Source organism: Rhinolophus sinicus, chromosome 8, assembly GCF_057876585.1.
Source record: "Rhinolophus sinicus isolate RSI-liver-muscle chromosome 8, RSI-T2T, whole genome shotgun sequence".
Taxonomy (NCBI): domain Eukaryota; kingdom Metazoa; phylum Chordata; class Mammalia; order Chiroptera; family Rhinolophidae; genus Rhinolophus; species Rhinolophus sinicus.
This window is the reverse complement of record NC_142508.1, coordinates 8,321,199-8,335,003: the sequence shown is the minus strand read 5'-3', so window position 1 is coordinate 8,335,003 and position 13,805 is coordinate 8,321,199. Positions and strand designations below refer to the sequence as shown.

Here is a 13,805-nt window from a genome sequence, read left to right as displayed (position 1 = left end):
CCCCAGCTCACGGGTTACCCAGGTGTGTACATCGGGATGGGAATCATTGGGGCACATTTGTGTCGGGCTGGTTCCAGGGACGTTCCAATCGGGACAACAAATGCAGCCCTTTCCCTGTATTTCTTGGTAACTGTGCTAGTCTGTTTTCACTTCTCTGAGCTCATGTCTTTCCTCTCAGGCCTTGATGTGAGATACATGCTAAGTCAAGTGAGCGTGGACAATTGATCCTAAAGGGCAGAGGTGACCTCAAAGACCCTGATCGGCCGGAATGGCTCTTCTACCTAACCTCCTCTATGGTTTATTATTTGGCACTGAAATATTACATGTTTTAGTTCTGTTTTCTTTTTCTTTTTTTATTAAATTTATTGGGGGTAACAATCTGATTGTTTTCTTCCTCCAGACTTTCCCTACTTCTCTCTTCGATAATGAAATTTCTGAGTATTCAGCTTTCATGCTAATATGCTCAGAGTTCTTTTTATGAACATCAAATTTCTGTTTTATACATATGCGCTCCCATCTGGCAATGTATGGAACTTGAAAATGTTTTGATTTGGTGTTTCTGGTCTGGAGGTCTTACCACATGACGTGCTGGTATCTGAACCCATGACCTCGGAGGGGAGGGTTGGTGTCCGTGGTACTGTTTCAGGTCTCTGAGTGGAGGCTCAGAGTTCATTCCCGTGGATGCAAATACCGACGGCATCATAACTTCAAAACTCTGTGTTCCTGGTCACAGCTCTTCAGTCTCTGCTGGAGGACAAGTTACAGATGGGCAAGACCAAATCCCCATTTTTGTGGTGTGAAAATCTACCGTGAGTGTGGCGTCACCCTCAGCGGGTGTGAAGCTCAGCCAGGAGCCACACACGCATTCGGTAGCACTGACGCAGGGCAGCTCCCGAGACGGCAGTGAGACGCTCCTTCCCCGGCCATGCACACGCCTGTCCTAGGACTGCTGATGGTGGTGGCAGTGGCGGAATTTCTCATTGGCCTGGTTGGCAATGGAGTCCTGGTGGTCTGGAGTTTTCGAGAATGGTGCAGAAAATTCAAGGGGTCCTCTTACTACCTCATCGTCCTGGGCCTGGCGGGCTGCCGATTTCTCCTGCAGTGCCTGATCATGGTGGACTTAAGCCTGTTTCCGCTTTTCCAGAGCCGCCATTGGTTTCAGCACCTTGATATCTTGTACGCTGTGGTGAGCCAGGCCAGCCTGTGGTTTGCCACTTTCCTCAGTGTCTTCTACTGCAAGAAGATCACCACCTTTGAACACCCTGTCTACCTGTGGCTGAAGCAGAGGGCCCCTTGCCTGAGTCTCTGCTGCCTTTTGGGGGGCCTCCTGATCAATCTGTTACTTATAGCCCCGGTTGGCTTAAAGCTCGACGGTCCTTCCCAAGGAAACAGCAGCCTTCCGTACCCCCTTTCAAGCAGGCACTACCTGAAGCTATTACAGTTCAATGCAGGAAGCTGGTTGCCCTTCATGGTGTTTCTTGTGGCCTCTGGGATGCTGATCGCCTCTTTGTATAGACACCACAGGAAGATGAAGGTCCACACAGCGGGCAGGACGGATGCTCAGGCCCAGGCTCACATCACTGTCCTGAAGTCCTTGGTCTGCTTCTTTATCCTTCACATGGTTTACTTTGTGGCCAGCCCCTATTCCATCACCTCCAAATCTTCTGTTGATCTCACCACTGTCTTCCTCTCGGAGACACTCATGGCTGCCTATCCTTCCCTTCATTCCGTCATATTGATCATGGGGAATCCCAGGGTGAAGCAGGCTTGTTGGAGAATCCTGCGGAAGATTGCATGTGCCTGGAGGTCCTGGGGCCCGTGAGCCGGAGAGAAGGGAGTGGTCCGGGTGCTCTTTTGAGACACTCTTCTGATAGCTCTCCGTGAGGGAGCTGACTTGCACGTCTTTAGAAATGTTCCTTCTTTTATACCAAATCAACAAATGGACGATAGGAAATACAGAATACAAATCAATACTGTTTCTTTTTTGGCGATGCAAAGTACATTATTTTAATGGTATTATAGAAATCAAGGCTGGGGCTTTATGTTTGGTAAAAGGGATGTTCTGTTTATATATAGTAAAGAATTAATTTCTCTTAAAATTACATATATGTTGCATCTTTTTCTATTATAGGAAACAGAGATTGGGAACAATTAATATAGTGATGATTAACTTGTATACAATTTCACCTATCCATTAATGTTAGTCATGTTAGATAAGCTTTAACGAAAAAAAGAAGTATCAAATAATGTTCCCATTTCTCTATGGTAGTGGGTCCAGCTATCTAACTAAAAAAACCAAACAGAGCATCATGTTTCTGGAAGTTTCTCCGAGCCCTAGACTTGCCTTTTAGGATAAACGTCAGTTGGCTGCCATGAGCTGTGTTAAGCTGCAAAGTCCAGGACCTGCAATGGGGCGAGATGGGAGTGAGACGCACTTGCTTCTGCTCTCAAAAGGAACGCTGCTCCTGGGAGAGGTCAGGCCTTGTCCTGCTTGGTCGTTTAGCCATCCTAACTGTCCACGCTGGCCTCTCCAGTGCCTGAAGTCAGAGTGGCAGCATGCCAGGTCTTTGGCTTAGGTGGACATCATCTAGAATGACAAGTCCATAGCAGCAGGAACTGTGTTGTTCTGTCTTCTCTTAGGTTCCTGCTGCCTGAACACAGCTACCTAGCCCAGATGAGTCATTTAATAAAGATTTTCTAAATGCTCGATTAGCTGTGCTGACTAGTCTTACAAATCCTCTTTCTCTTTCATAGTATAAAGAAACTGAGGTCCAGAGAAGTGGGTGACAGTGCTGGGAGCAGAACTTCATGTCCTGACTCCTGGTCCGGAGTTCTTTCCTTGACGTCGTGCTACCTTCCTGAAGAGCTGGTTTTGCCTTTCCCTCCTCTGAATCCCATCCCTCTTTCTCCCATGTTTCCCGAAAATAAGACCGGGTCTTACGTTAAGTTGGGCTCCAAAAGACGCATTAGGGCTTATGTTCAGGGGATGTCATCCTGAAAAATCATGCTAGGGCTGATTTTCCGGTTAGGTCTTATTTTTGGGGAAACATGGTAGGTGCTTTCTCAGCTTTCTTTTTAGCCTCGTTTGAACATTCGTGTTGGTTCAGTTCTAGGGGCTCTGGAATCTCATGGACAATACTTGATCTACTTAATTTTCTTTCATTTTTTACGCACTTTCATTTATCTCTCTAATGTGTGTCTTTTCCTCACTGAAAGATGTGAACTGAGGTGCGTACATGCTAGGCACACGTGGAAGTTAGTCACCATTAAGGGAACCGCTGGCTCTGCTGATGTAACTGTGAGTTGTGGGAGGTCAAGTACCGTCTTTTGTCCTCAGGGAATGATAATCCATCCTTCTCAAGTAGCGAGATGCTTCTCCTTGGTTCTATTTTAGTAGTAGCATGAAGTTTTCATTACGCCATGCCTATGTTTCTACAGATGTCCTTTATGACCCACTGTTGTAATAATAATAACAGCACCTAACATTTTTATTGGACTTGATACTTTGTCAAGTATTCTTACATATACTCCATTATCTCGCTTGATTTTAATAGCAACTCTATGCAGTTAGTAATTCTAGACAACGAAACCTAGGCTAGACTGATGATTTGCTCAAGACCATCAACTGGTAAACGATGCAGGTAAAACAGTCCCCTGTTGGGGCTCCAAATCTTGTGTATTTCCTTCCAGGAAACCTTAAGGCCCTCTTGTTCATACTTGTAAGACTTCATGCTGGGCTTAGCTTGTGGAATGCTGAAGTTAATGAGTATTTTTAAACAGACGAAATAAACACTGAATCTTTCGAGTTTGGTACTTGTGGGATGCCTGGGCGCCAAGGTCCAAAAGCATGACAGACTGAAGTTTCTAGGACTTGCTTTTCTTAGGGACAAAACGCTTGGGTTTTTCCAGTCACCTTTTGGGATTGAATTTCCTTTTCTGTACATGTTTAGTTCACGATGGGTGTGAAGCTGCTTTGTGTTTTATCCCAGAAAACAAATCTGGAGGCAAATCCGTGTTCTTGAATAGGTTCCTCTGTAATTGAATCATTTATACTTTGCATTGTCAGAGCTGCAGCTGGATCCATGTGCACGTGTGTGTGTGTGCATGTGTGTGGATACAGCCTTCCTTTCTATTGTGTGGTATGGTCTGTGATGATGCAGCTTAGAGGACGACTAAAAAAGGTTCAAGCAGTACAGAAAGGTAGATAGTGAACTGTGACATTTGCCCATTCCATTCTCCATTGGTAGTCCCTCTGACCAGATGTAGTCGTGGTTTACCATTTGTCTTAGCTCTTCTGGTGATTACTTTCCCCACTCGAAATGGTAAGATTTTACCTCTCTTATTTGGTTTATCAACTTTGAACTGTATCTCCTGAGTCCCATTCGTGCCAGTTTGGGGATATCACTCAACCTCAAATACAGTCCCGTCTTAAAACTGAAAAATTAGTTTTATTTATTTGTCATTCTTCCAGTCATTAATTTGGTAACTTTAAGTAATATGTTTTCAACTTTACTTTTTTGAACCATAACTTATGACAGTATCTATAAAATTTGACATTTTGGGTGTCCAGTGCTGGCTCTGATATCTACCAGCTATTGATAATGTTAAGTAACCTCTTTTAATCCCAATTTTCTCATTTATAATGCAGGGATAACAGATGACCTCAGAGGTTTGTTAGGGGCACTAAATGAGATAGTCGATGTGACCCAGTGCAGTGTAGTCCGTGCTCGTTTCATCTTTTGTTCTTAGTTCTTCACATCGTTGTGAGATATGGGCAGAGACACAAATAAGCACAACGTAGGCGACTGGTGTGATGCATCCAAATATTTCTATCTGCACGTTTTGTTTTGAGTTTTGGGGAAATAGCGCTTGCATAGTCGACGGCAGATCCGGTGGCCACAGAGCGAGTGCTCTCATTTGTCTTTGGTGACGTTCTCAACCCAGGATATGTAATGGTGAACGTCGGTGTAGATGCCGACATCCCCTCCCATGAAGTGTCCAACCTCGATCCCCTGGAGCTTGTTTCTGCAGATGACAGTAGCGACGGCCACTTCCTACCAGAGGTTGTGCAGAGAGAGGGAGAGAGAGAGCGATGGTCAGATCTCCTCACAGGACGCCTCCAGTCCCCAGCTGGGATGGGCCCTGCCTAGAGGCATGTGCTGGGTCATGAACAGAGCACGGAGTTGGGGGACAGGAAACTTGAGTCATTTATCCAGCTTTGCCCTAATTAGCCTTATGTCATCTTGACAAAGTCAGAGAAAAACCTCTCTAGAACTCACATGTAAAATGAATCAAACCCCACTTATTGGAATGGGTGAAGCCAGTTTCAATGGGTGAAAAGTTTGCATTGGTTTTTTCACAAATACCCATTTTCACTTGCAGCTAATGAGATTAAAAGTACTATTAACTGCAGGTACTAGATGAAGCCCTTAAATGAATAAAGAGATCTGTCAGTACAGCCCATTACTGATGAAACAACGGGGGCTTGCTGCAGCCTTATCAAATTCTCAAAAAGGTTGAGAGGATGAGGGCTTTCTAAGTTTTTTTTAATATCACGATGAATAGTTAACTAGGAACATACAAGTCAGTGAAAACTGAATATAGACAAAAGATTACCCCAAACATTCGGCTGAACATTTTCACAAATTTCACACATAAGGAGTTCCTGTGGCTTTTTCCTTGTTCGGTTTTCTGGCACTCTTTATCAGACATCACAGGGGCCTCCAGGTTCTGCCTTAAATCAGGGTGTCTGCCTGAGGGAGACGGGGATAAAGAACGTTTCCTATTCACAACTGCGATTCAGGCCTTCCAGCCAGCACCCTCCACTGCAACTGGTGTTTTGTGTGAGAAAAAAATAAGGACTGAGAAAAAGGGCGGAAATCCTCCTGGGCAAGGTTATGAGAGTGAATCCTAGGGATTTGGAAATGCCTTTACGTCTCTGTGAAAAGCAAAGTTTTCCTTCTACTCAGTGTCCAGTTTTGGAGGAGTAAGAGGTGACCTGACTCCAGCTCTCCGAGGTCGTCTCTCCATGCGACATGAGCCCTTATGGGAGGGAGGGCACAACCTTTTTAATGTGAACCGACACTCAGGAATGATGTCCTGTGTCGTCTCTGTGGGTCCAGCTGCCAAAGCCCCAAGAGGCAGGGAGGCATCTGACACCCTGGGAAAGGAGGGGCTTTGGACTTCTGGGCAGGTCTCTGGTTGCTCATGTGGTATGTGCCAGGGGTCCACCCAGTGTCCTCGCCTCTCTTCTCAGCTATGCAGACATGGGTGTGCCCCTTCCAGGGTAACTGATGACCCTGATTTGCTGTGGGAGGTGCACTCACCACTGTTGTCTTTGCTCCAGTCCAAACCTGAAAGCAGACAGACAGTGCCTGGCCGGACCTTGCTGGTGGCGAGGGCAAGGGGCTGGACCTTGTGGCTGAGGTTGGCTGGCTTAGCCAGCTTGATGAGCATGAGGTCATCCTGGGGGTTGCTGTGACTGTGGTTCCAATAGCGGACAATACTGACCGGGTTAAGGGTCTGCTCTGTCCCATCTCTGATTCTGATCCTGAAATTTCCCAGCATCACTTTCAGATTTCTGGAGGGAGAGGGGTTGGAAGTAATCACTATCACCATCATCTGTGTCGTCGTCCTGGTCGCCACCAGCGCCTATACTGAATGTCCCAATGTGCCAGGTATTGTGCCAAGTGCTTCCTCTGGATTCTGGGTTGCCCCATTTCCCACTCACAACATAGCTATGAGGTGGATTCTATTTTAATCCCCATTTTACAGTTGGAGGAGTGGAGGCACAGAAGGGCACGTCACACTTGGTCACACAATCAGTGGTCGAGCCTTTAACTATTGTTTTCATGTAGTGTCCTTAATGTGATGGAGAGGGAAATTCTGCGTGGCATGGATATGTTAGTATTTCCCCCCCTTGCCAGCTCCAGCCTACCCAGTTGGGCCTTTCCATCCTGGGGCAGGTAAGAGGATGGACGACCTGAGTGTGGGTATCTCCTGTTTGCTCCATCACATCCACTCATAACCCTACGTTCTCCTGCTCTGTCCCTTTGGAGCACGATATATGTGGATTAAATCAATGCATTTTGGCCAGCAGGAAGCACCAGAAAGGAACCGGAGGAAGAAGTGTGAGGTTGGAGTATCTGTCCCCCCAGGTCCCTTCCTGCAGGGTTACCACAGATGGACTGTTGGCTGTGTCTCGTGACCAAAGGTTACAGCTCATATAAGGCGGCCTCTCCATACAACACTCCCTCCCTCTCTCCTTCCCTCCGCGGCCCTGCCCCCTTGTAACGGGTCTCTCCTGCCCCTTTCTAATACTGACCCTGCAACTACTGAACTATGCTGTGTGTTTTCACTGTTTTCCCTTGTCCAGGCCTTTGTCATTATTTATTTATTTATTTATTTATTTATTTATTTATTTATTTATTTATTTATTTATTTTAAATCTCCTTAATTTATCCAACTTGAGTACATCATAAGTTCCCTGCTGGTCACTTAACTTATAAAATGCATTCATATTGCCAGTGAAAAGCTTGAAGAAAACTGATGGGAGACTGAGGAGGCGCAATATGTAGAAAGGGTCCTTTAACAGCAGCGCCGCTGACGTTTGGGGCTGGACAGGTCTTTGTTGAGGGGCTGTCTGTGCATCGTAGGGTGTCTAGAGCATCCCTGGCCTCTGTGCACCAGGCAGATGCCAATAGCACAGCCCTCCCCCCTCCCGACTTCATCACGACAACCCAGAAGATCTTCACACTTTGCCAGAAGCACGCAGAGGGGAAGTTGCCTCTGTCTGAGCAACACCGCTGCAGGATTAGTAGCTTTGCAGGGGCTGGGGCTGCCCAGTACTCACGGTAAGTAGCAGTGAGCTGGGGCCAGCACCCAGCTGTGTTTGATGAGGACACCCACACAGGGGTTGAAGTGAGACTTGAGGTATACCAAATAGGGCGCGTGGTCGTCTTTCTGCACGGACGAGTGAGCGGAGAATAACGTCCCTGAGAAAACAACGTTCTTACTGTAGGACATTCTTAGAACAAACAATACAATCTACGATTTCCTAGGTGAAAAGGAATATGGGCAATTTTAAAGAACTGAGTGATTGGTGAGGAAATGTGAAAATATTTGACATTTTTTTCTAAAACTGTGAATTAAAATGCCATGCCATTTTTATCGAATATTTATAATAATCATTTTTGTGTAATGTTGGTAAGATTCAAAGAAAGTACAGGGAGAAAGACTCTCATTCACTGCCTGTAGGGATGTGAATTGGTTCTTTTTGAAAAGCAATTTAGAAACAAGCATCAAGAATGATAAATGCTTCATCACCTGTCACCTCATTGTTCCCGCCCCAAGAATCCATTTTACAGAAATAATCACATACAGACAAAGGTTATGAATAAGCGTGCTCATTTTAGCACGATTTATAATAGCTAAAAATTGGATCCATAAATTTCCAATACAGTAAAGTTGGACATTGAAATGAAAAAGTACATAAACAAATGGAACATCGTACATATTAAAATTGTGTTTCTAAAGAATATTGAACAGCAAAGGACATAGTGATCACTTTTCTTTCAGTTTAAAATAATAACAAAATCCAGTAATTCAATGACTAAAATTGAGTCTAAAAATAAGTAAATAAGGAAAAAATAAACCATATAAATGCAAAAATAAATAGACTCTGGGAATAAATTCAAATTCAACTGTTAGCATCTGTTGACTGAGAAGTGCGATTATGAATGATGTTTATTTTTTCTACTTTTTAGTATTTCCAAATTTTCTAATATAAATGCAATATTTTTATAAATGAATTATTTTCAGAAAATGAGAAGAAAGGGGAGGAAGGCTAATTCTATTATTAGAAATAAAGTACTTGTCTTGGCTGCCCTCGGTACTTCTGTTAAGTCACCCCAAGCCTAGCTAGGCCTGTACCTCGTCATATCCGTCTCTGTGTGACCACCCAGTTAGAAACCCCAAGGGGAAAAGGCTAGAGTGTTAATAAGAATACAAGACTCTTGAACTCTTGTTCTAAGTGCTTTACATGGATTTATTTAATCTTGACAGCGACTCTATAACGCAAGTCATGGCATCCCCATGTTGACTGCAGAATCTGCAGCACAGATGGATTAATTCACTTGTCCAAGCTCACACAGCTAGTTTGTGATGCAGCCCTGGCAGTCCGTGGAGTGGTGGAAAATGCCTCACCAGCAAATTCTGCCGTCAGAGCTTTATGGAAGCAGGGAGTGCAGGAGGTAGGAAACTTGCATCTAATCTTTTGTTCCTGCCTTCTCCATTCCCTGCATTCTGAGTCTCTATGCTTTTGAAAAAGGGAATACCGGATGTCAAAATAAGTCCTCTGTCCTTGTGGCCACACTGGGACTTGCCCAGTGGGTGAGGAGGCCCACATTTTATTTTTATTTTTTTGTTATGATTTTTTTAAATGTATATATAACATGTATTAGGTAACATAATTAAGAAAGAGCAGTAAGAAAGCAATTAAGTAGTATTATAATATATGTCCGGGGGCTTAGACTAGGGTAATGCAGCAGGGAAAAAGAAAAATCCAGTCTAGTAGGCTCTGAAATCTTAGCAGCTCATGTCCTGCCCCTAAATTAATCACCAGAAGCTCATAAAAGTTCCTTTGCCCTATATCCAGTTGCTTCTAAAATTCTTTCTGGACCATGTCTCTCAAACACGCTTACTCTATCTTACCAGTTCTACACTATACAACTTTCTCCATATTTCTCATTGGTGTTCTCAATCCTTTCCCATGGATTTGCTTTGACTTTTCCTTGATTCATGGACCTTTAATCCCAAGTCCCCTGTGCTCTGATCACATGGTCATGGCCAACCCCCTTCCCACTCCCCATGCCTCGCCTTCCTTAGCTCTGAGAACTCCAGTTCCACATTTTAGAATAACCGGGGGGCGGGGGGAGCATTCCCCATTCAGCATTTTTCATGGCAGGCATGCACCTTAACCCACCACATAGCTTAGCACTGGAAGGGTGGGCTCAGCCTGTCCTAGGAGCTTTTCGATTGGGTCTAAGAGGGGGGACGCCAAGTTCTGCTCATGATCAGTAGTTTTGTTTGGTTTTGTTTTTGACTCTTTTGTGCATCCTCTAAACATCCTGCATCTGCCCTACTCCATCCTACATTAACCTGTGCCTTACAGGACAGAGTAGAAGGTCATAGGTACATACCCACAAGGACACTCAAACAGAAGATCAGTTTCATCACAGTGCAGATCTTTCCCTGTGAGATGTGGCAGAAGATTGGCAGGTGTGGAATCTCCACTCAGTCTTGTCCCTGAGAACACCTGGTAGAATCAGTGAGGATGGTTAGGCACGGGGGCACGTAATGGGATTGGAAAGCAGCTCTGGGCCTCAGCAGGGGAGGAGGAGGGTTCCGACAGACAGACGGAGGAGGCCCGTTTGCTCCAGGAAAGGTGGGGGTCTATTGGGGTCTTTCAGGGAAGGAAAAGAAGCCTAGTTCCTTAGACTTCTGGATCCCGGTCCCTCTGTCTGCTATCCCTAAAAGTCCATCTGACTAAAAGTAGTTCAGCTGTCTGTGGGCCCAGGACTTATATTCTCCATGACATTTCTGAGGCCAGAGCTATGGGGGACAGGATTTTCCACCTTAGCTCAGGAACACAGTGTCCCCAGGTTTGCTCTGAACCCCTAGTAGTTACTTATATTTCCCCACAGCCCCTCCCATCTTTATTACACTCGCTTCACCTTTCCCTGTGATCACCAATTTCATCACTCAGGCATCATCACCATTTGGGTCTGGTTGCCCTGATCCACAGCTTTGAGCTAAGGAAAGGTAGAAATGAAAAGCATTCATAGAACACTTATTTTGACAGTTGGGGAATGGTTTACCTTCTAGATTATATCAGATCTAGGATCTACTGTATGTTGGTGACAATTCAGAAGGCAGCACCTCTAAGTACGTTTTAACCCAAGGAAAAGATGTCTCAGCCAATAGTAGCTTGCCTCCGTCATCCTGGGATAATTGGGAGCACACGCCAACAAGAAAAAGAACAGCAGTGCTCATAGCTACCACTCATCCAACGCTTACTAGATCCCAGGCACTGAGAGAAGTTCTTTGCAGACATGGTTAGTGGTGATTGTGTATTAGGTTAGTCTGAGATGTAAACTTAATTACACTTTGTATCACTCCAACCCTTTACATTTTCTTAGTCCCATAATCTCATTCCAGTGTCACAACAACCTTGGAAAGAGGAGACAGGTGGGCTGGTGTCATTTCCCCCCCCCCCCGATCTATAGTTGACAGAACTGAAACAGAGGGAATTTAAATAATTTTCTCAAAATCACACGTGATTGGGAAGACTAGAAGTAGAATCTAGGTCTTACACCTTCAGCTTTTCACCCACATCCTCTAGGCTTCTGCTAATCAGCCAGCATTCCCGGATCTTGGAAAACTATGCATTCCTTCACACAAGTCCCTCAAGTGGGAAATGAAACACAGGCATGGCACGTACTTTCCTGAATGTCACAATGAATGCAGGGACATCGGGGAGTAGGGCTGGTTTATGAAATATACTGAAGTTCAAAGACAGGACGGAGTTGTGGAAGGTTTTCTGTGGTGGGGTGGGATTAGTTAGCACAGGTGAAGAGCTGAGAAAGAGATACACTTTACTCTAAGGTCGTTTTTCCCCAAATCTTTTGGAAATAGTCTGGGCCAGGAAGGGAGTTGGAGGCCTGGTTTGGGAGTGTGAGGGCCAAGAGTAGAGAAGCAAGGTCGCAGCCTGGAAAAGATCTCTAAAGACAACCGATTTTCGGGAAGAGGTTGGCACTGGGGTTCCTACCTGTCTGTGAGTTTCAAACGGGTGTCTCTAGCCCACGCCTTCACTCCCACACTTACAACGGCCCCTTCGAAACCGTCCTTTGCATCTCTTCTCGGCCCCTGAAATGTGGCGTGTCAGAATTACTCCTCACTCCTCCAGCTTTTCAAATTTATTCTTCTGCCTGCTTCTCTTATTTCAGGAGAAAACTCTACCTTCCACTTCTGTGATTTCTGTCTTTTTCTTACCACTCAATCCCAAAGTCCATCCATTCTCGCTGCTGTCCTAATCCAGGCCAGAAGCTTGTCTTATGTGTGTGTACAAATGTATGTGCCCATCTACTGTTGCTCAATTTGACAGTCCCTCTTCTACTTAGGACTGTTTTTTGTTTTTTTTCTTATAGTGCAGATGAGATCATGATCGTTTCCTTCTTAAAACTCCTGGGTAGCTTCCTAGTGCCTATAGAATGGCACCCAGCATGGTTTAGGGACCTCCTTTGGTCCTCCTCTCATCTTGTTTTTGTCACTGTGGGGACAGAGCCAGGAGTGCAGTTTCCAGGCTCTCGGCCTCACATGGAAAGGTGCTGGCTCTGGTAGTAAATGGCCGTCAACTGTGATCGGATGGCCATCAGCTGTGGCTAGTTGGCCATCAGCTGTAACCAGTGAGCCATTGGCCACTGATATAACTGCCCTGGCTAAGCTAGCAAGCGTGGATTGCAGAGAGGCGGGGAGTGCAGTTAGCACAGAGGATTGCAGTTGGCAAGTGAGGTTGGTTGGCAGAAAAGCAGACGGCAGGTTGCAGATCGTGTGGCTCCTGCTTCCTGTGTCTCCAACTCAGCCGCCAGCGAGAATATAGTGGTATGACTCCCCTATCTGTGGCTCCGTGGGTGTTCCTTTTTGGCCTCTCTATATCCTGCGTTCTTCTGGAGGGGGAGCAGGACTAGAGACCTTGCGTGACAGTCACCGTCTCTTCTCATCCCCTCTCTGCTGCCCCTCTCCCACCTGCCCACCCTGCACACTTGTTTCCAGGCCTCCCAAACTACTTTTAAGTGTGGGTTTTCTTGTTTCAATACTAATAACTTTTTACATTATTTTAGCCTTTGAATGCTTCCTTTCGTTTGCCAATCCCATTTGTTTTTTCCCCTTTTTGTTTTAGGATACTGATATCTGATATGGACATTGTTCTTAAAGCTTCTTTTTGAGAAACTAACTTTAGAATCCTATGGATGGATGGTGTGTGTATGTGTGTGTGTATGTTTAATACTCAGTATTTCCTTGTATGGTTGTAAATTATGTGCTATTAAGTTATTTATCTATTAGGGTTATAGATTCATGCACATCTGGAGACATATCTGTCTCTAGCCTCATTCCACAGAATCTCTCAGGTTTTTGGGAACTCTAAGCCTATTATTATTTCATTTTACCATCTAAGTGATTTTCTGTTTTAGTAATATTCTTGTTATATTTTGCCACCAAAATGAATTGGAAAAAGGTAGCTGCGGACGAGAGAGAGAAAGAGAGACAGAGAGACAGAGAGGTGGGGGTGCTGTGTTCCAGGGGACGGTGCACGGTGTGGTAAGAACAGGTTTCCAGATCTGACAGGAGCTGCGGGTACTGGTGATGACTGGAGGCTTCTTATTCACATGGTGTGTGTGGTTGTGAGACAGGAACCCGGACACATGAAGCAGTTCTGAGGAGGGGTGGGCTGAGGCGACATGCCTAAAGGGGCGGGGAGTCAGTGTCACACAGAGGGGTGGAGACAGCGCTGCTTCCTCAGAATAAAGAAAGGAGAGGGGTCCGTGGGACATGTAGGGGGAAGGCTGCTAGTCACACACTGGGGGGCAGGAACTGGTGAAAAGAACCGGGAGGCTGGGGAAGGAACTTGGGATGCATTGTAACTCCATGGAAGGGTCACTTGTCTCCTACCTTGGAATTCTCTTCCCTAGATGAGGTGGATAAAGCTCAGATCTCTGGAGCTCGTGATCCCATAGGGCAGATTTCCC

At 45.4% G+C, this 13,805-nt stretch overlaps 2 protein-coding genes across 3 annotated transcripts; one reads left to right on the top strand and one right to left on the bottom strand.

Annotated features, from left to right (window-relative positions):
* Positions 1–925: 925 nt before the first annotated feature.
* TAS2R5 (taste 2 receptor member 5) lies at positions 926–1,822 on the top strand. Its single transcript, XM_019749843.3, has one exon. It carries the CDS (start codon positions 926–928, stop codon positions 1,820–1,822), a length of 897 nt encoding a protein of 298 aa, XP_019605402.3.
* Positions 1,823–4,684: 2,862 nt separating this feature from the next.
* Positions 4,685–10,233, bottom strand: PRSS37 (serine protease 37). 2 transcript variants are annotated; one of them, XM_019749844.3, is made up of 5 exons: positions 10,200–10,233; positions 7,853–7,994; positions 6,327–6,580; positions 5,617–5,753; positions 4,685–5,054 (listed from the first exon to the last, which is right to left on the bottom strand). In XM_019749844.3, exons 1-5 carry the CDS (start codon positions 10,231–10,233, stop codon positions 4,914–4,916), a joined length of 708 nt encoding a protein of 235 aa, XP_019605403.2. In that variant the 3' UTR covers positions 4,685–4,913. The 2 variants fall into 2 exon arrangements, with proteins under 2 accessions (XP_019605403.2, XP_019605404.2); XM_019749845.3 differs by having other exon boundaries at positions 6,330–6,580.
* Positions 10,234–13,805: the final 3,572 nt, after the last annotated feature.

Coding starts and splice junctions, on each gene's coding strand:
- TAS2R5 (XM_019749843.3), top strand. CDS start 926: ATGCACACGCCTGTCCTAGGACTGCTGATGGTGGTGGCAGTGGCGGAA.
- PRSS37 (XM_019749844.3), bottom strand. CDS start 10,233: ATGAAACTGATCTTCTGTTTGAGTGTCCTTGTGG. Junction 7,995..10,199: donor CTGTTTGAGTGTCCTTGTGG/GTATGTACCTAT, acceptor TTGTTTTCTCAG/GGACGTTATTCTCCGCTCAC. Junction 5,055..5,616: donor TGTTCAGCCGAATGTTTGGG/GTAATCTTTTGT, acceptor AACCTCTGGTAG/GAAGTGGCCGTCGCTACTGT.